This window comes from Heterocephalus glaber, unplaced genomic scaffold, assembly GCF_053883595.1.
Source record: "Heterocephalus glaber isolate CG9 unplaced genomic scaffold, H.glaber_assembly_v1.0 deba00001449, whole genome shotgun sequence".
Lineage (NCBI taxonomy): Eukaryota > Metazoa > Chordata > Mammalia > Rodentia > Bathyergidae > Heterocephalus > Heterocephalus glaber.
The window spans coordinates 1,150,345-1,169,072 of record NW_028258300.1 but is presented as its reverse complement, the minus strand read 5'-3'; the positions used below and the strand labels follow the sequence as shown (position 1 = coordinate 1,169,072).

Sequence of the window (18,728 nt, the reverse complement as noted above, 5' to 3'; positions counted from 1 at the left end):
CCCCTTTTCTCTCTTCTGTAGAGCAAAATAAGCAAACTTTAATGTAGAGAATTATTGTTTATTTTCTTGAAATCTACTTCGGAGTTTTTCTACTTGAAACGTGTTTTCCCCAGGACACTGACCTATCCTTTAATTGTTTGGTGCGAGGCATGTTAGGGGGAGGGGCGTTACTTGTTTATTGGAACAGCGCAGTTAAAAAAAAAAAAAATCAACCTAGGCTAACAGTTTCAAGGCTCCCCTAAAGATGTATCCAAACAGGCAGCCAATCAGCGCTTACACAGCTTTTTCTGCTTGACTCTTTTAAAGGGACAGTACCGACTGTATTTTACCACATTTAAAGAGAGCCGCGCTCTAAAACAGTCTGAAAATGGGGGCGCCTTCCCCTATTTCGCCGGTTTCTGGTCTTAAGAGTATCCCATGAGAGGCACCCAGTGTGTTTTCGGGGCTCTCGGAGTGGCTAGAAGGGTATCAGCAGCAAATAGCTGGGTCACTCCGCCAGCCCCCCTTTCAATTTCCCATTGTACACCTGGGTCACTGACAATGGAAGCTTCCCCTCCCCCCTCGCCCGACTCAAGTCCCCCTCTCCCCAATTTAGCCCTATTTATTTGAAGTTTGCAGATTTCTGCGGGGCGCATTTTCAGCCGTGGGGCGCCCAAGTGAGGGCCCCCGCCCCATCCGCGAACAACAGTCTTTCCCGTGGAAAGCCGAGGGGCTAACTTGCCACGGTTGGCAAACCTTGGGAATTCGGGAGAAGTCACTCTCCCTCCTCTTAGCCCAAGTGCCCCGTCCTCTACCCCCGGGGCTCCCCAAAGCACGCTAAGGGCCATTTTCGCGCGGCTTGTTTGGGGTTTTCCAAAGTATTTTAACGATCTAGTGAAGGAGCAGCCGCGCGCCTGGCGCCCGCTCGAGCCACCCAGGTCCCAGCGTGCAGCCGCTGCCGGCGCTCGGGAGCCCCGCAGGGCAAGCGGAGGCCGGCGGGCCCCAGGGAGGGAGGGCGCGATCCGGGCTAGGCGGGCGCCGGCCGCGGCAGGGAAGCGGCGCGGAGAAGCTAGAGGGCACGCAGGAGGGCGCGGGCGCGGCGCCCGGGTCTGTGCCCCCTGTCCCCGCCGTGCGCGCCGCGGGAGCGCCGGCCGAACCCCCCGCGTCGTCCCAGGCCGAGGCTCGCCCCCGGACACCCCCGGCCGGTGCCGCGGCGGACTGCAGCGGCCGCGCCGAGTGGGCGTCCCTCCCGGCCGCCGGGCCCGCCCCCGCGCGCCGATTGGCCGAGGCGCCCGTCCGTCGCGGGGCGTGGACGCCCGCCGCGCTCCCTGCCCGGGCAGCCACGTTCGGTTGAGCTCCAAGTAGACCAGCGGCGGCGGCGGCAGCGGGGCCGGAGGCGCGGAGGGCGGCGCGGGCTGGGCGGGCTGCGGGCGAGCGAGCGAGCGAGCGGGCGAGCGCGGGCAGCCGGGCGGGCGGCGGAACAGCGAGGCCGAGCCGGCGCGGGAGGAGTTCCAGGGCGATGGGGCCGCGGCCCGGGCTGACGCTTTGACAGCTGGAGAGAGCGCGGAGCCAGCGCCGGAGGGAGGGAACGCGGCGGGCGAGCGGGCGAGCGCCGGGAGGGGGCCGGGAGCGGGCGGCGCGGGGCAGCCGGACGGTAGCGGCGGCGGCGGCGGCGGCGGGGCTCGGCGCCCTCCTCTCTGCAGACCATGTTTGCCAAAGGCAAAGGCTCGGCGGTGCCCTCGGACGGGCAGGCTCGGGAAAAGTAAGCCCACTGCGAGCGGCGGCCGCGCGCCTGGGTTGCGGGCGGTGGGCGGCAGGTGGGCGGCGGGGGCCGGGGCCGCTCCCCTGGGCGCGGGGCCGCGCGCGCCCTCCCGGCCCATGCTCCGGGCCGCGGCGACTCGTGGGGGACCCCATTGTTGGGAGCCGGGAAGGGGCGGCGGGGGCAGCGCGCGCCGGGCACCTGGTGCCGCGGATGCGGGGACGCGGGGTGGGCGAGGTCCCGTGGCGAGCCCGTGCGCTCTCGTCGGTTGGGGCTCTCGCCGCGGCGGCCACACTTTGCCCACCGGGCGCGGGCAGGAGGCGCGTGGCTTCTGCAGCCCCGAAGGCTCCTTTTGTCCGCCCGCGGTGTGAGGAGTGCGTGCCGGGGGCTTTGTTCGGCCAGCAGCGCTCGCCCGTCCCTGCCCACGGCCTCGCCTCCTGTTCTGCACCGGGCTGGGCAGGGACGGTGGCGCCGTCTTGGTTTCGGGCTTGGAGGACAGTTGTTCAGGGGGAGGCGGTGCGGGCGGCGCATTGCTTCCTTCTCCAGAGCGCGTCGAGCACCCAGACCGAGCACCCAGACCGCGGCTGAGTGTGCTCAGACCCCGAAGCTGGAACGAAGGCGGCGGGCAGGAATTGGTGGGGAGGAGGAGAGTGGCTCGGGTGGTCAGTGAGTTTGAGAGACCTAGGTGGGTTTGGCCTCGACACCACTTGTAAGTTCAAGTTCGGGGTCTGGTCTCTAGCCCCGCGGCTAGAGTCAGTGCGTTGTACCTGGTACCCTCTCCCTAAGTGGCCCTGCCTGGGACGGGCTAGCAGTTCACCTCTGGTCTCCGTCACAATGGGACAGAGCAGACAGAGCAGATGGCAAGGCCTAAAACGAGCACCCGGTGTACCTAACCCTTTCCTTTCTCTCTGCTCTTGTCCGCTTTCCAGGTTAGCTTTATACGTCTATGAATACTTACTGCATGTAGGAGCACAGAAATCTGCACAGACCTTCTTGTCCGAGGTGAGTGGGACTCCCCAGCATCCAGTTTCTTGACACCCCCTCCTCCCCACTATTCTTAGAGCCTTTGTTTTCAGGAGCAGCCACTGTGGCCACCATTTTGAATTTTTATCACCTTTTGGCATTTATTGTTAGTTGGTCTTCACAGCCTTTTGGCTCCTAGAAGCCCCTGAGGCCCCTCCTCTGCTCTAAGCTGTCTCTGCTCCCTCTTTTCCAGATTCGATGGGAAAAAAACATCACGCTGGGAGAGCCGCCTGGGTTTCTGCACTCGTGGTGGTGGTAAGTTTGTGATAGTTTGTGTGTGTGTGTGTGTGTGTGTGTGTGTGTGTGTTCGTTCCATCCCTGGGTCTAAGTGAACAAAGACAGGCCTGGAGCAGGCCACCTACTCCTGGTCCTGTGAGGTACCCCTGGGGTTTAGACCTGGCCTGGCCATGGAGGAAAGGGTAGAAGAGGCTGCTGTCCAAAGTTTTTTCCTGGTGTCTGTCTTCTACGGAGCACTCATTAAACCTTGTGGTGCCAGGGTAGAAACTCCTTCCTTTTCCGACTTGCTGTGGGTCACTGGAAGGGTTTTTGTCAAGTCCTGCATGCTGCTTTAATTGGAGAGGCGTGGGAGTGGGGCAGAGTGGAGAGGACACCAGGGCTGCACAATAACTGGCCTGTCCCTACCTTGTTCTTCGGTATGCTCCAGACCTTAAGAGAGAACATCTACTGGGCCTTGTTCAGGCACTCTGAGAAAAAGCAAGAAAGGGCTGCATTTCCTGTGAGGATTCTGATTCAGAGTGACTGGACCTTCCTGTCCTTGCCCCCCTCCCTCAGCATCCCAGGAACCACAAGGCTTTAAATTTCACCAAGACCCTCAGCTGGCTGCAGCTGGCCTTGTGGGGTGCCTGCCACTTGCAGTCAGGGGCTGTCTCCTCTCTTAGACCCTCTCCCCAGGCCTCTGAACCCTGCACCACTGGTCTCAGCATGGGGTTTGTGGCAGGCAGCAGGAGGGAGGCTTAGGGTCGAAGGGAGCAAGTTGTCACGAGTATGTAACCTGGGTGTTTTGTGGGACCAGTTGGTGGAGTCTTTGACATCTTTTTGAAAAGAAAAAGAAAGCAGAGTAGCTTTTGATATTTTGGTGGAGTTCAGGAAAACGGAGTGTCGAGTCGTTGGGATCTTAGCACATTTACCTGACCGCCAGCTCAGGTTACTGTTTCAAGTCTCTTTGAACAGCAGGAGATGAAGTGTCTGTTCTAACTTGTGCGGAGAAAATGAGTTTTTAATTACTTCTACCAGCCTCCTAACAGCCGTATTGGAGGTATCCGGTGTGGTGCAAAGATTGCACCTGTAGGAGAGGGCGGTAGGTTGGCTACAGTTGGTTTTGGAGGGCTGTGTGTGGATAGGGTTGGCTGTCCCATTGCCCTCGATTGGCTTTGAGTGAAAGTTCCTTGATGTGACTGAGAATTTGAAGTCTGGAAGATGGTTTCTGTGTGGAGGAGGTGATGCAGCATGCAGCTCTGGAGGTAGAAAGAAACATTCTCCAGCCCCACTCTGCAGCTGTGGTTTTCCAGAACTTTCTCCATCCAGGAACTCTGTTGCTGGGCTCAGGGTGTGCTGGCTGTGAGTGAGTGGCTGTGGTCCGGTTTGTTAGAAGTTGCCTTACGCGATTTGACACTGAGCAACAGAGGAAGCAGTGAGCTGATCGGATGAGGGCAGGTGCATCTTTCATGCCCCTTGAATGAGATGCTTGTCTGGGGACTGGAGCTGGCTGTGATGGGGACAGGAGCACTGGATTTTGAGGCAGTAGCAGTCCTCAGTCCCAGCGCCCGCTATGCCCTGGGCCATGGTGCGCGGTTTAGAATGTCTCTAAGGTGCCTTGTTAATACCAGTGACCACCCCACCTTTGTTAATGCTCACCTGGTTGGCAAAGGACTTGTTTGTCCTCTTATTGAACAAAGTGTCTGACTGGCCATCCAGAATTGCAGTGAGGCTGGGGCGGTGCTTCTGAGTCTGCCCTATTGTCCCCACTCTTTGCTGGACAGGTATGCTCCAAAGAGGGCTGTGTCTCAGTGAGAGGGACCAAGATTCACTGTTGTCCCCAGCCTCTTCTTGGTGGGTGGCGGAGGGTGGGGTGTGGGCTCTGGGATGAAGACCCTTTAAGGGTCCCTCATTGGTAGAGTTGCCCAGAGTGCCGTGTAGGAGAGAATCACAGTGGGGTCCTGACTTTGCCAACTTAAACTTTTTATACTGCGCAGCTATTTTGGTTTGGGTCGAGGTAGAAGGAGGTAAGCGTAGGTTTTCAGCCAGATTCCTCCCTGGGTGCCTCTGGGTGGGCTGTGCTCACCCTTCTAAGCTTTAGTGGTCCCACATGTGAAGTGTGTGGCGGCTGTTGGTATCAGGCTTCGGGCTCGTGTCGGATGCTTGGTAGGTGGAAGCTGCTGTTTTTATTACGATGCTTGCCTTGTTTTGTTTTCTAGGCTCAGTTTGCCCAGTGGAAGCTGATAAGGTGGGACGAAGCCTTTGGGAGACCCCGCGCTGTTAGTGTCACGTGTTATGCACTCGATGTTGTGTACACGAGTAATCATTAGTAATCTGATCTTATTTTATTTTTTTCAACTTACAGTGTATTTTGGGACCTTTACTGTGCAGCTCCTGAAAGGAGAGACACTTGTGAACATTCAAGTGAAGCGAAAGCCTTTCATGATTATGTGAGTAACAGATTTTTAATCCTGGCAGTAATTACAGGGTTGGATAGCTCTAACTTCTTTAGTACCAAAAGCAAACACACCACCAATTGGCAGTGGTCTCTATTTTTTCCTTGCCTTCCCGTTCTCCTGCACACCCACCTCTCTGCTGCCCTCTGCTCCGCTCCTACTCTGCACTTGGTGTTCTGATTTGGTGAGCAGCATTTCACAAGGCTGTAATTATGCAAAAGAGTGAAGATACCTATCTGGAGAATTGAATGGTGTTGTGCAGGGCTTAGACTGTGAGGTTCCCTTTGGGAGTGGACAGTTAGCTGGGAGGGGCTGAGCCTGTTTGGTGTTGGCTTAAGAGAAAAGTGTCTGCAACCAAAAAAGAAGCAACTGTGAAACTTTGGTTTTTTTTGTTCTTTTGTTTTTTTTGGTACTGGGGATTGAACTTGGGACCTTGCGCTTATGAAGCAGCCACCGGAACCACTGAGCTAAATCCCCAGCAAAACTTTGATTTTGGAATAGGCAGGGAGGTTGTGTGAGATTTTGGTGGAATGGACGATTGCCCTATTTTCCAGATAGCAATTGTTGAAATTACAGAGGAGGTAGGTACGTGTGAATGTGTGAGGTGGGTGGGTGTCACGTCGTGTCCAGAAAGACAGTGTAAGGTCTGAGATACTCAGTCCATAATCCTGTGTCCACAATATTCTTAAAATTAACAGTTAATTTCATCAGGTGTAGTGTCTTCTAGCCTATGATTCATTTTCTCCTTACATGAGTTTCTTAAGATTTATGAAGTTTTTTTTTTTTTGGTACCAGGGATCAGATTCGGGTCCTTGCGCTTGCGAGGCAGGCGGTAGAACCACTGAGCTAAATCCCCGGCCCAAGATTTATGAAGTTTTTATGAGAGAGATATCTGCCCTGTTTCCATCTATCATGGCAATCCCCTTCAGAAAAAAAAAAAGCTGGGTACGGCACATGCCCATAACCCCAGCCCTTTGGGAGGCTGAGGCAGGAGGATTCCAAGGTCAAGCCCAGCCTGGGCAGTTTAGTGACTTAGCAAGACCTTACCTCATGAAGGGATGTAGCCCAGTGCTAAGGGTTCATACTCAGTACTACAACAAAACAAAACAAGACACTCAACCTGGGTTGGAGTCAGGCTTTGTGAGCTCTAAGATCAGCTGGGAAAAAGTGGAAAAGGAGGTGCTAGAAGGTCCTTCCTGGCCTCCTTCTAGTTTTCGCTTCCTGTTGGCGGTGTGGATGGATGACTGTGTGTGTGCGCGCACCGGGTAGGTGATCTCTTTGGTCTTGGTCTTTGTTATGAGGTGGGTTAGAATGGTCCCATGCTCTGTGCGCGGAAGTTGGTATTGTGATGTCATATGGCCCCACCTGCTCAGCCAGCCCGTCTGTATCCCCTGCACATGGAGTTTGAAACTAACCCGAGATAAGAGCCCATCTGGGTGAATGTCAAGTGGTCTGATCCCAATGCCATGAATGTTTTCACGGTGAAAATTTTTCCTGTAGGAGGAGGAGTTCAGACTGATCTGGAGGCTCACTGGTTTTGAGCATATTTGATGTGATGGAGTTTTGTTGTGACTGAAAAGTTAATGCCCTTGGAGGAGAATGCTGAGGAAATCGACCGGTTCTTGTGCCCCTCCAGGGTAGAGAAGGAAGCTGGTGAGTGGTCCTTGTGACCTGGTGAACTTTTAGTAGTAAACAGGAGAGGTGACTGGTTCATGCTGATGTGGTTCTTCTGGGAAAATCCTGGGGTGCTGATTGTAGGGTTTCCTGAATTGGAGCTTGGCAGAGGCTAAGAGGAACAGTAGCCATGTAAAAATAGTTGGTGGATTTGACCTTTCTACCTGTAAGAATCTTGCCTTAAAAAAAAGCATCTATGGACAGCCAACCCTATGTCGTTAATCTTTGACTACATGCACCTGGTTTCATTTTACAGCAGGCGAATGGGTGGGAGAGCTTATTTCAAACAGGTCTCTTTTTTGGGGGGGATGTACTGGAGATTGAACTCAAAGCCTTGCATATGTTAAGTGAGGGCTTTACCACTGAACTACATCCTACTCCTTTTTATATTTTCTTTTTTTTTTTTTGGTATCAGGAATCAAACTCAGGGCCTTGTGCTTGCAAAGCAGGGTCCGGAACCACTGAGCTAAATACCAGGCCCTCCTACACCTTTTTAAAAAATTGTATTTTGAGCCAGGTGTGGTGGCTTATGCCTGTAATCCCAGCACTTGGGAGGCAGAGGCAGGAGGATTGCTGCAGGTTTGAGGCCAGCCTGGGCTACAGAGTAAGTTCAGTGCCAGCTTGTACTACAAAGCAACAAACAAATTGTATTTGGAGACATGGTGTTGCTCAGCTGCCTAGGCTGACCTTGAATTTATAATCTTCCTGCCTTAGCTTCCTGAGTAGCTGGGATACAGGGTGTACCACTATGTCTGGCTAAACCAGTCTCTTGATATCAGTTGAGATCTATGCTGTTTTCACAGAGTACCTTTCAGGGAAGCTAAAGATTTTTAACCAAGTTTGGTGCTCTGGTAAAGTGAGCCTCTCCTTGGTAACTTACGGTGTGTTCTGCCATCTTCAAGCCACATGGTAACAGCCGAAGCTGGCCCATGGGTTTGCTGTCTGTAACTTGTTGAGGAATGGCAACAGCATTGTGTAGATTGCTGAGGTTGGTGTGGACATTTAGAAGATGCTACCAGAGATGAGATCATGCTGATGGTGGCCCATGATTCATAGGCTTGAGGATCAAAATCTTCCTTTTTCCTAGATTGGGATCTATCTGGTGTTGGGTTTCCTGCGAGTCAGGTTGTGAGGGAGGGGGAACAGAGATTTTGAAGTAATTAAGGGGTGGGCTTGAGTTGGAGGGGTGGACAGGAGAAAAGCAGCAACAGAAAAACTGGCTTTAGCTCCGTGGTAAAGTGCTGGCCTGAAGGTTTGATCCTTACTACCGCACACTTACACCAAGGCAGAAAACTAAGAAAAGAAATGCCCTTTTCTGTCTGTCCTCAGATCTTCATCTAGTTTCCCATTTCCATGTGTGCCATCTAGTTAGCTTTGGTTCCTTCTTGCTAGAATCACTGTGATAGCTTTTTACTGGACCCCTTCCTCTTGCTTAGGATGTGTTTCTCTCTGTCCACTCAAATCCTATCCATCTTTTCATTTCTCCTTCTTGGAGGACTTCATGAGAGTTTTCAGGCCCTTCCACCTCCTTGTTCACAAAAGCCACCTATGTGGAGTCCTTGTCCGTGCTCCATGTATTGGGCTGTGCACTAACCGCTGTGGGATCGATCCCTCATGTCTGCAGTGAGAGAAAGGATGTTGCTGATTCCATTTTGTAGCTGAAGAAGCTGAGGCTCTGAGAGGTTAATCATCCTAGAGTTAGGATGCAGAGACAGGTCCTGACTGACTCCAGATTTGGTATTCGTAACACTGCCTGTCTCAGCCCCACAGGCTTCCTGCAGGTATCATTTGTTTGCACCATTCTGGCTAACTTCTTCAGGTTTGTCTTTCCAGCTGCAGCTTATTAATTTTTTCTGTGGTAGAGACCGTGAACTATTTATCTCTAGCTTCCATAGTGCCTTGCGCATAGTAGGCACATATGCTAATGCAATGGCTGAGGGGGCGCCCTAAGAAGATGTTCTCTTTGCTTAAATTTTGTGAGTGAGCTTGAGCAAGGTGATTTTAATATCAGTTAACTAGTTGTCTTAAGTCCTTTTTAGAAATCAGTCAAAGTGTAAATAAGAGTGTTAACTGGTCTTGTGTTTTTTTATCAAAGAGAGTTAGATATTCTGGATACCAGACCCAGTCTTTGGTGGATAGTGAATGCTTATGGGGCATGGAGGAGGAGAGGTCCCTGATGGCTGTGGGGTGGAAAGGATCTCAGATGGAAAGTCCTGGTCCTGGCTCTCTGTGAAGTGATGCTATAAGCTCTCTTCCTCATGGCTGGTCAGGGGTTGGGCCATCTCTGAGGCCACTCCCCGGTCAAGGCCAGACCAGTGGGCTTGGAGGGAGTTCAGCAACTCAGCAGGGAGGGGGCGTGAACTGTCCTTGACTTAGTGAGTTTTTATTTGAGTCACTGTCTATTTTCCCCTCACACCTGGCCATTTGGGTTTTCTCAGCTCGTTGTTTTATTAGCCCTGATGTTGACCACATACAGTGTGGAATGCTGGGGATTCAGGGTCTGAAGTGGACTTTTCTGAGAGATGGGTTTGCCCTAAATCAGGAGTGCCTGAGGCCGTGGGAGGAGGATCCCAGGCCCTGGTATGGTATCCTTGCTCTTCCCTGTAGGCTGGAGCAGAGCTTCTTAAGAGTGCTGAGGGGGCTCATGGAGTCCTGCTGGGTGGTTCTGCCGGATTCCCTTCCACACTGTTCTGGCCTGGCCTTTTGCAGATAGGATGCTCCCAGCTGTACGTGTCTCTTTCTTGGACCTCCTGTAGGCAGAAGGTCTCTGGTGCCTTCTTGGACCACCAGTGGTTCTTTTCCTCCTCTTAGGAGCTAGTTTTGTGTCTTCTTTTGGTGGCAAGAAATGCATGGGATAGGTCAGCGCTGCAGTGGCCAGAGGGTCAAGTGCTGGGGAGCACTGCAGGGTCCTGTCTGCTCTGCTTTTTGTAACACTTTCACAGATGTGCTTGTGCTTGGGCCTCACAGCTGCCTTATTGGCTGGGTTTTTATTGTTAAATCTCACCAAGTTGCACAGATGAAGAAACTGAGGTCTGGAGTTTTGGGCCCTTGTGCAAGGGCAGGTAGCTAGGAGGTGGTAGAGCTGGGGCTGGAGATTTCCTGTCTTTCAAGTTCCAGCGCTCAGCTCTTGACCGTTCATTCGATAGATAATTCCTGAAGAACAAGGAGGGGACTCACCCCGACCCACAGTGTGCCTGGGACTTGTTTGGTGCCCTACCTATGCCCCTGAAGAAGAGAGTGTTCAGGATGAAACTGGAGTCCTGTGTGGTAGGCGGCACAGTGCCTGGCAGAGGTGAGGCTGGCCTCTGGGAAGGAGGCTGTCGTGGTGCAGTGGCTCTTCACTTTTTTTTTTTTTTTTTTTAGTACTGGGGATCATACTCAGGTCCTTGCGCTTGTGCAGCAGGCGGTGAAACCACTGAGCTAAATCCCCGGCCTGGCTCTTCACTTTTGACAAGGAAGATGTGATAAAAGCTATGGACTTTCTTTCCAGAAAATGCATGTGTTCCTGTAAAAGAGACTTTGTACATGATTTCAGGAGGTTCATGGGCTGCTGCTCTAAACCCCAGAACCCCCAGTGGCCCCTAGTGTTATGGACGTGACATCCTGTAACCTTGGCAGGTTTTCCCTGCTGGCCTCAGTTTCCTTGCTTTGAAGATCCATGGCCCCTTTCAGCTGGGCTGCTCTCTTAACCCTGTGCTTGCATCCAGCAGGACTCTGCTGATTCCTCCACCTCCAGCTGGGAGACCGTCTCCAGGAGGATTGGTTAACGCAGGAAAGTGCCCCAGAGTCTTGGGTGTGGGCGGGTGCTGAGGTATTTGTGGCCATGTGGCAGGGGCCCAGCGTCCTTGGTGGGTTTGAAATAGCAAAGTGATATTTGAGAGGGCTCTCATTGGATGTGCTGAGCTGAGGTTCCTGCCAACAGGGAGTGTCCACGCCCCCCCAGAGCCCACTGGGAGGAGGAGGAGGAGGAGGCCTGAAGCTGGGCTCCAGGGAGCTGGGGGAGTGTTGTCCCCTGCGATAAGCCAGCCTAGCTATCTGCCCAGCGGTCCTGGCAAGTTCACAGCCTGCCTTTGGCTCTGACCCTTGGCACCCTTGTGTGGCAGATTAAAAAACAAAACATATGCATAATTTTTTTCCCTCCCCCATTCCCTTGGAGCTTAGACTTTGTATTGAGTCCCCTCTTGGGCTCCTACTCTGTTTTCTTCAATTCCTCTTAACCCCAGAGGCTGCCAGACTCTTCCATCAGTAGCTAATTAAACATTAAATGAGGAACTGGAATTGCATGTTGCCAGGATTCAGGCAATGTGGCCACCTTAATGGGTTTCAAGTGGCAGCAAGACCCCAAATTGCAAATCCTTGTCCTTTATTTCAAGGCAGGGAGGTGGGGTGGGGGAGCGGTTGGGACCCAAACAGAGTTTTTGGCCGTGGTCACTTCTTTTGAATTCCCAGACCAGCAGTGTGCACTAACCTTTTTTTTTGGTACGGGAGATCGAACTTGGGTCCTTGCGCTTGCACGGCAGGCGGTGAGACCACTGAGCTAAATCCCTGGCCTGCACTAGCCTTTTGCATAATGCCATCTCTGTTAGCTAAGCATTTGCAAACTTGGACAGCGAGTTTGTCCTGTGCCAGCCAACATTTGAAGGGAGCCAGGAAACACCCAGCTATCCCTGCAGTCTCTTAGGTCAGGTCTGTTTTGTAAGGGGCAGTTCTGTAGTGGGGACCTTGGGCCCAGGGTGATGGCCCATGCCTCGACCTCCCACCTGTGTGAGTGGGTGTGTTTGAGGTTTTTTTTTTGGTACCAGGGATTGAACTTGGGACCTTGTGCTTGCAAGGCAGGAGCTGGAACCACGGAGCTAAATCCCCAGCCGTTTGACTCTTAAGAGAGAGAAGTGGTGGGGTGTGTGCTTGAGGCCTGTCTGCGAAGATAACAGAAATGTTATATTAGCGGTAGCCTTTATAATAGCATCTGAGGGTTTAGAATATTTAGAAAAACTAATCTTTTTTAGCTTGGTAATAATTTTGACCATGGCACAAGTGCACTAGATGATTCACAAACTCCTTTAATAGGTGTTGCTGGGAGTTGACGGCAAGTAAACAATAATGTCTGTTTTTGATTTGCCAGGGGAGTGGGGTTTTCTGTGGTCTCAGTGAGATGAGTTGTAGGTATGTGTCCCTTCATGATATTCTCTTCTTTTTCTGGGCCCTGAATCCTCTGGAATTTGAAGGGTTTGGGCTCTGGCTGGTAGCTTGGACTCATACTGAATTCATCTTCAATCTTGTAATTTACTGGTGGGGTGGACTTTGGGACCCTCAGTTTCTCCATCTGCATGACAGGGAGTGGTGATCCCTCCGTGTTGCTGTGAGGGTTAAGTGATATATACAGGTGAGATGCTTATCTCTCTGGCTAGTGCTTGGTGAGTTTATTTCCTTGCCCTTTACAGCCCTGAAGTTTTTCCAGAAAAACTTTTAATAACATGTTTTTTTGGAAGGCAAGTTGACCCTAGGGAAAGGGTGCTTGGCTTTCCCGGTGATGGCTTCTGTGCCGATGCATCCTGATGTGTTGTGGGGTGCCTTTCCTCCACCCTAGCCATCTTGTTTCACCCTTGTGAGGGGCAGAACTGATGGTCCTGCCACAGGCTGGCATTGATAAATCCCGCCCTGAGGTGTCTGTGCCTTATCTATGTTGGACAGAGTGGTCCCTTGCCACGCCTGCGTGTGTCACCACATAGCTGAACAGTAAGGCCCAGAGGGCTTGTGACTTGACATCAGCAGGGGTCTAGGTTTGAATTTCAGCCTCATGTCCCCCTTAGCTGTGGGGACCTTCATTCTCAAGGTCTGTCTCTTCCCTGTCAGGCACAAGGTCTGTCTTGTGCAGCCCACAGTGGGGGTGGCTGAGGAAGGCCTGGAAAACCAACTGGGGAAAGCTAGTTGTGCTGTGTAACTGTTGATAGGAATGAGCAGACAGACAGTCCTAAGTTAGAGATCCTGTGTCATCTGCTTTGGCATGTACCCTGTTCTGGGAGGTGCTCAGGCCTCACCTGACTTTCTGCCTCAGCAAGGGGGTTCCAGAATGAGCCTTGTGGAGGAGCTGAGCTGATGAGAGGTCTTGAGTTGGCCATTGCGGCCCCTGGGAAGCTGGTTGTGACATAGGCCTTTCTCTTGGAGTTCTAGGTGAGTCCGAAGCCTCAGTCAGTTGGCCCCTAGAGCAGGCGTTCAGGATGCTGCTGAGTGTCATGGCAGCCAGGCAATAGCCCTGTGTGTCTACTGAAGAGCCAGATGCAGCCCAAGATGTGAGAAATGGTTAGAAAGAGTCATGTGGAATGACCTTGCTCTGGGGACCACCATGCAGAGAGGGTCAGGACAGGGAGGTGGGAAACAGTCCCACCCTGGTGTGGTGGTGGGATGTGTACTGATCCTAGATAAAAACAGTAGGATTGCAGATAGTAGAAGTTGAGGTCACCTGGTCGTCTTACAGCTTGATAAACTGAGGCCCAGAGAGGAAACCAGTAGGACTCAAGCCTACAAACCCAGTCCTGGCTCTTTCCTTTGCCTCGTGGTGACTTCCTGTACCTTTTAGCTGTGTGAACTTGGACACCTTAACCTCTGTGTGTCAGTTTCATCAAGCGGGAAATGGTTAATACAGTTTCCTTACCTACTCTATAAGACTGTCATGAGGATTACATGAGTGCTGTCACACACAATGCATGTGTAGTAGTGCCTGGCACAGTGTAAGTGCTATCCATTTAATTTTTTGTTTTTTGCAGTGCTGGGGATTCAACCCAGGGGCTTGAGCTTGCTAGGGAGGTGCTCTATCTCTGAGCTACGCCCGAGCGCTGCTTCATTCCTCACCTCCAGCCTGGCGGAAGTCGTGTTTTCATGGCCAGTGTTCTTAGTGACTGATGTGAGGGGGGTGGCAGCAGAAGGGCCTCAAGGTGTGAGTGGACAATAGTGAAGCGTGGCCTATCGTGTGCTCACCCACCTGTTGATTCTCTGTCTGGGTCCCAAGCGATGGGGCTGGAGGGGTCACATAGGCAGCTTCCACACCAGGCCTGGCACTTGAGAGGATGAATGAATGGTGTGTGGATGCCCCTGCCTGGTGCCTGAGTTTTTCCTCTTCCAGCCACTTGTTCTAAGCACCTGGAGCAGCTCTGTCCTCAGCTGCCTTGAGCCCTGCCTGTGGTTATGTTTGGTGCCGTAGCATGTGAGAGGGACATTTTTACTCCTGTGCCCACTGGTCCTTCCGTAGAGCCTGCAACCCCAAGGGAAGCCCACCCTTTGTTTTTTCCCTCAGGAACTTCATAACTAACCCTAATTCTCTTTCTCTATTGTGACTTGCTGTCTAGAAGGAGGGTTGTTTGAGTTGAGGTTGAGTCACTTCCTCTCTGCTTTCTGGACGGAAAACTCCTTGAGGGCAGGAACTTCATCTTCATCCCTGCCTGCTACCCATGTCCCTGGGCCCATGCTACAAAGTCTTGAATAAACCCTGAGGTCAGTGAGCCAGACTCTCTCGTGCCCTGAGAAATGAGAAGGATTTGATCCCTGCCCAGGCATCAAGCACGTTCAAGACACTTTTTAATGAAGATGGACAAGTGGTGTGTGGAAAAGCATTGTTTTGCAGAGGGAGTTGTGACCCATTAGTGCATCGAGAATCAACTTAGTGGGTCATGACTGGCAATTACAAAAAAAGAAACTGTGCTACACAGAATCAACATAAGTATTGTTTCTGGAAATGTCGGTTTTCAGTGACTTATGAGTGCCTGTAAATGTACGTGTGCCTTGAGTTTTTACCATGAAAATTTACCTCATTGTGAGTCTCAACCTAAAATTTGAAAGACACTGCCTCTGACAGAGCTGAGGCGGAATCTTGGTTTTTCAGGTTGGGTGACTTGGGTCAAGAGATAAGCAATTTCAGAGCCTGTTTCCAGATCTGTAATAAGAAGGAAATAATTCCTACTTGGAGAGTTGTGGGGAAACTCTCTCCCCACTGCATCTCATGCTTCCTGGGTACTCAGGGTGTTTGTGTCTCTGGTTTGCTGCCATATTTTTATTCTGTCGAACTTGCAGCAGGCGCTCAGTGCATGCTGTGAGTGCGTGTGAGGAGCAGTAGTCCCCACTTGAAGGAGTGGGGTTTGTGGCTGGTTCACACTCCAGAGGCTGTGCAGGGCATGGGTGCCTGAGTGGTAGGGGTGGATGGCCTGCTTCTCAGAACAGTCCACGTAAATCCTAGACAAGGCCCAGGTTGCAGCTTGCCCTGCCAGCTGGGATGAGGCAGCTCTTCCTGCCTGTCTATGATTGAGGGGTCCTCTGCCCTCGAGGGTGTTGTCCGGATCATGCAGAGAGGATCCTGAGAGTAGGTGGCAGGACATCCTGTCTGACCTAGGTTGGTCCAGCCTCCTAAATTCCCTGTCCCCTCCTAGTGACATCTGTTTGCACAGCTCCTGGGGTAGGCTTTGTGTCCTGACTCTTTGTGGGTTCTGATAAAGTGCTGACACTTTGCTTGTGTTTCACAGTCCTCTGACCTTAAGAAGCACGCTGCTCCCTGGAGCCTCTCAGTGTCTAGGCTTTTCCTCACTCCTCCTTCCCCAGTCACAGAAGCTGCTTGACAGGGGAGGCTGTGGGGTGGCAGGCTCCCCCACCAGGATGCCGGCTGCAGTGTTGTGGGCTGAGTGGATCGAGTTAGGTTGGTGGCTGTTTCACCTGAGTGCTGCCGCCAGCCTGGCTCTGTGTCATTGGATGCTGGGGACTTAATGCAGTGTCATGGAGCGTATACAAGATTTGGACCGGGGTGCCCAGGCCGATTCCTTCAGATGACCTTGGGCCTTGGCGATTCATTTGGCCTTTCTGTGCCTTGGTTTGTTCCTCCCTTGCAGTGTAGTATGCCAAACCAGGCCAGATTCTTTCTGCCTCTTCAGCTTCCTGGGAGTTGAGTAAGGGAATGTGCATATGCTGTGCCGTGGTCGCCTTGCCCTTCGTGGTCGCCTTTCGAGAAGGCTGTTTTGAATTTGAACGGGCCATCAAATCATGGAATGTGTTTCAGGCAGGAGCCTCTCAGTTCCCGTTTTGGGAAACCAAGGCTTAGCGCGGGTTGGAAAGGCAGCCAGTCCATGGCCACTGGCTTTAGAAAACCTTACCTAAGAGGCTGGTGTGGGTGCCTTGCCTGTGTCCGTGCCATCCTTCAGGAATCTTGCAGCTTTCTTTGGGAGACGCCGTGTGCTGGCTGTGGCTTTGGCTGCCTGGCCTGCACCAGGGCGGGGGGGCGGCGGCAGACGGCCCAGTGGGCAGGCCTGGTGTCAGGCGTGTGCACTGTCTTTTAGAAGGCTTCCAGTAGAAAATGTTATCCTCTCTCTGGAGGCTCGTCCTCTTGGCAGTGGCATCCTCCTGCCCTCCAGATCCCGCTCTACCAGCCCACTTGGGTTACACGAGGCAGCTCTGGCCTGCAGCTCTGGGCGAGCTGGTGAGCCGTTTCTGAGGGGGGTTTACAGCATGACAGGGAATTTCAGCCTCCACGTTATCTCCGAATTGGCCAATTGATGGTTTCAGCAGAGCATTTCAGCATTGGGGAAGCCAATACAATTTGAGTTAGTTGTGATGGCTGCCACTTTAAATACCGCAGTGAATTTCTGTCAGCAAGCTAATGCGTGGAATAGGGAATTGGAGAAAACTTGATCACCAGAGTGCTTCAGTCGATTCTGACCCCAAGCTACAGAAAATGAACTTAAATCTAGTTGACTGTCTCCACATACTTTCTTTGGCATCATTTTGCTAGCAGCATCTTTGTCAGCCCGAGCTTGAAGAGAGGAGACTGGGTGGAAATCTCAGTGCTGGCCTCCGATCCTGTGACTTTGGACAGTGGCAGTCTTCCGTAGGGACTGAGCTGTGGGGAGTCAGGATGATTTCTTGGTGAGGGATAAATTATTAAATGACAACATTATAGCTTAGTAATAATTAATCTCTAATGAGGAAACTAGTATTTATTGAGTACTTACTGTGGGCCTAGGCCCTTAAAAAAGTGTACCTATTGAGTTCTCTCCCGTTTTGGACAAGGTAAGGGACAGGACACTGGTCCCATTTATTTCACGAAGGAGGAATTAATAACAGCAAGCTGTTATTGAGTGCTAACTGTGTGCCAGGCACTGTTCTGATGCCTTCGGTTTTATCTCAAGTTGTACTTGACAGCCCTGTGGGTTAAGTTCTGTTTCTATTCCTGTTTTGTAGATAGGGAAATAGAGTTACTTGGAGGAATTCGGTAAAGTTGAAGGAAGACTTAAACCTAGGGTGGCCAGGTGTGGTGGTACACACCTGTAATCCCAGCTGCTCCAGAGGCTGAAGCAGGAGGATTGTGAGTTCAAAGCCAGCCTAGGAAGACAATTTAATGAGACGCTGTCTCATAATAAAATAAAGAGGACTGGGGATCTAACTCAGTGGTAGAGCATTTGCCTAGCATGTACAAAGCCCTCTAGGTTTAAGCCCTGGCAAAACAACAAAAAAAATCTAGGTTTTGTCTTTTTTCTCATGTACTCTTCACTAGAATATCATGCTGCCTTCTTCAGAATTAATACTAAATTGGCCATTTTTTCTGCCGAATTAATTGGTCACCCAGCCTGGATGGGTGGACGCTTGGATCGGCAGGACTCAATGGAGTGGGTTCTGAACGAGACAGGCTGGCTGCAGTCCTGCCTGGGGTCTGCAGGTTTCTGTACTTCACCGGCCTTCACAGCTTCTCCATGGGCCAGGGGACAGGCTGGCTTTAGTGACCTCATCCAGGAAGAAAATGTCTGACTTTGCATCTATGTAACCTACAGAAAGGGTTCCCATCTCTTCATTACAAGGCCCTCTTTTATTAGTGCCTTACCACCCCCGTGGTCTCTGTGCTTGGAAATACTCTATTTGCAAAGAGATGGAATGCAGTGAGTCACCATTGATTTTAATGAAGAAATATGGAAAATAAGAATGATTAGAGCATCTTAGCTGCTGGGAGGGGTCCAGTGCAAGCTCACCAAGTTGGTAGAATTCTAGTGAACGGAAAGCATTGGGCATTTTTGGGTCTGTATCGGTGAGGCAGATCTGATTCTCGCTGAGTTTAAGAAATATTAGCAATGGCTTGGTTCACAGACATTTTTTTGGTGGCAGTGGGGATTGAACCCCAGGGCTTTTGTACTAAATTACACCCCCAGTCCTTTTATTGTTTTTTTTTTTTTTAATTTTGGGATAAAGTCTTGCTAAGTTGCTGAGTTGCCCAAGTTGGGCTCCAGCTTTTGGTTCTCCTGCCTCAGCCTACCAGAGTGCTGGGATTATAGGCATGTGGCACTGTGCCCAGCCACCATCAAGTTTCCCAGAGTCCTGGAAGGCTGGGGACCTCACCTTGTGGCTCTGCTTCCCCACCCACCTAGCAGCATAGGGGCACTGTCTGACTCTGTCCTGGGATGGTCTTGGCCCCTGGAAAGCGAAGTCCCTCATGTCTTCCTGGGGAGTCGGGATGCTCAGAATGCATGGTTCTGTCTGGGGGGACACTCAAGGCCCTCTGCAGAGCAGCCGCCACTGCTTTCCAGGCAGTGCAAGGAAGGCCTCCCTGCTGGGGAGGTCACAGCTTGGAGGGAAGGCAGCCACGGTTGGGAAACTCC

General features: G+C 51.9%; 1 protein-coding gene across 8 annotated transcripts in view; it reads left to right on the top strand.

Moving 5' to 3' along the window:
• The first annotated feature begins 1,283 nt into the window (after positions 1 to 1,283).
• The window catches only part of Ssbp3 (single stranded DNA binding protein 3), a 152,383-nt gene continuing 134,938 nt past the window's right edge, over positions 1,284 to 18,728 (top strand). For 2 of the 8 annotated variants that reach the window (XM_021252073.2, XM_004874632.3), the window contains exons 1-4: positions 1,404 to 1,741; positions 2,668 to 2,740; positions 2,955 to 3,016; positions 5,343 to 5,427. In XM_021252073.2, the coding sequence (XP_021107732.1) occupies positions 1,686 to 1,741; positions 2,668 to 2,740; positions 2,955 to 3,016; positions 5,343 to 5,427 (276 nt within the window). In that variant the 5' untranslated portion in view covers positions 1,404 to 1,685. Of the gene's footprint in view, positions 1,742 to 2,667; positions 2,741 to 2,954; positions 3,017 to 5,342; positions 5,428 to 6,951; positions 7,087 to 18,728 lie in introns of those variants that run through there. The other 6 variants (XM_087214715.1, XM_087214713.1, XM_004874635.3 and 3 more) reach the window with 5 other exon arrangements.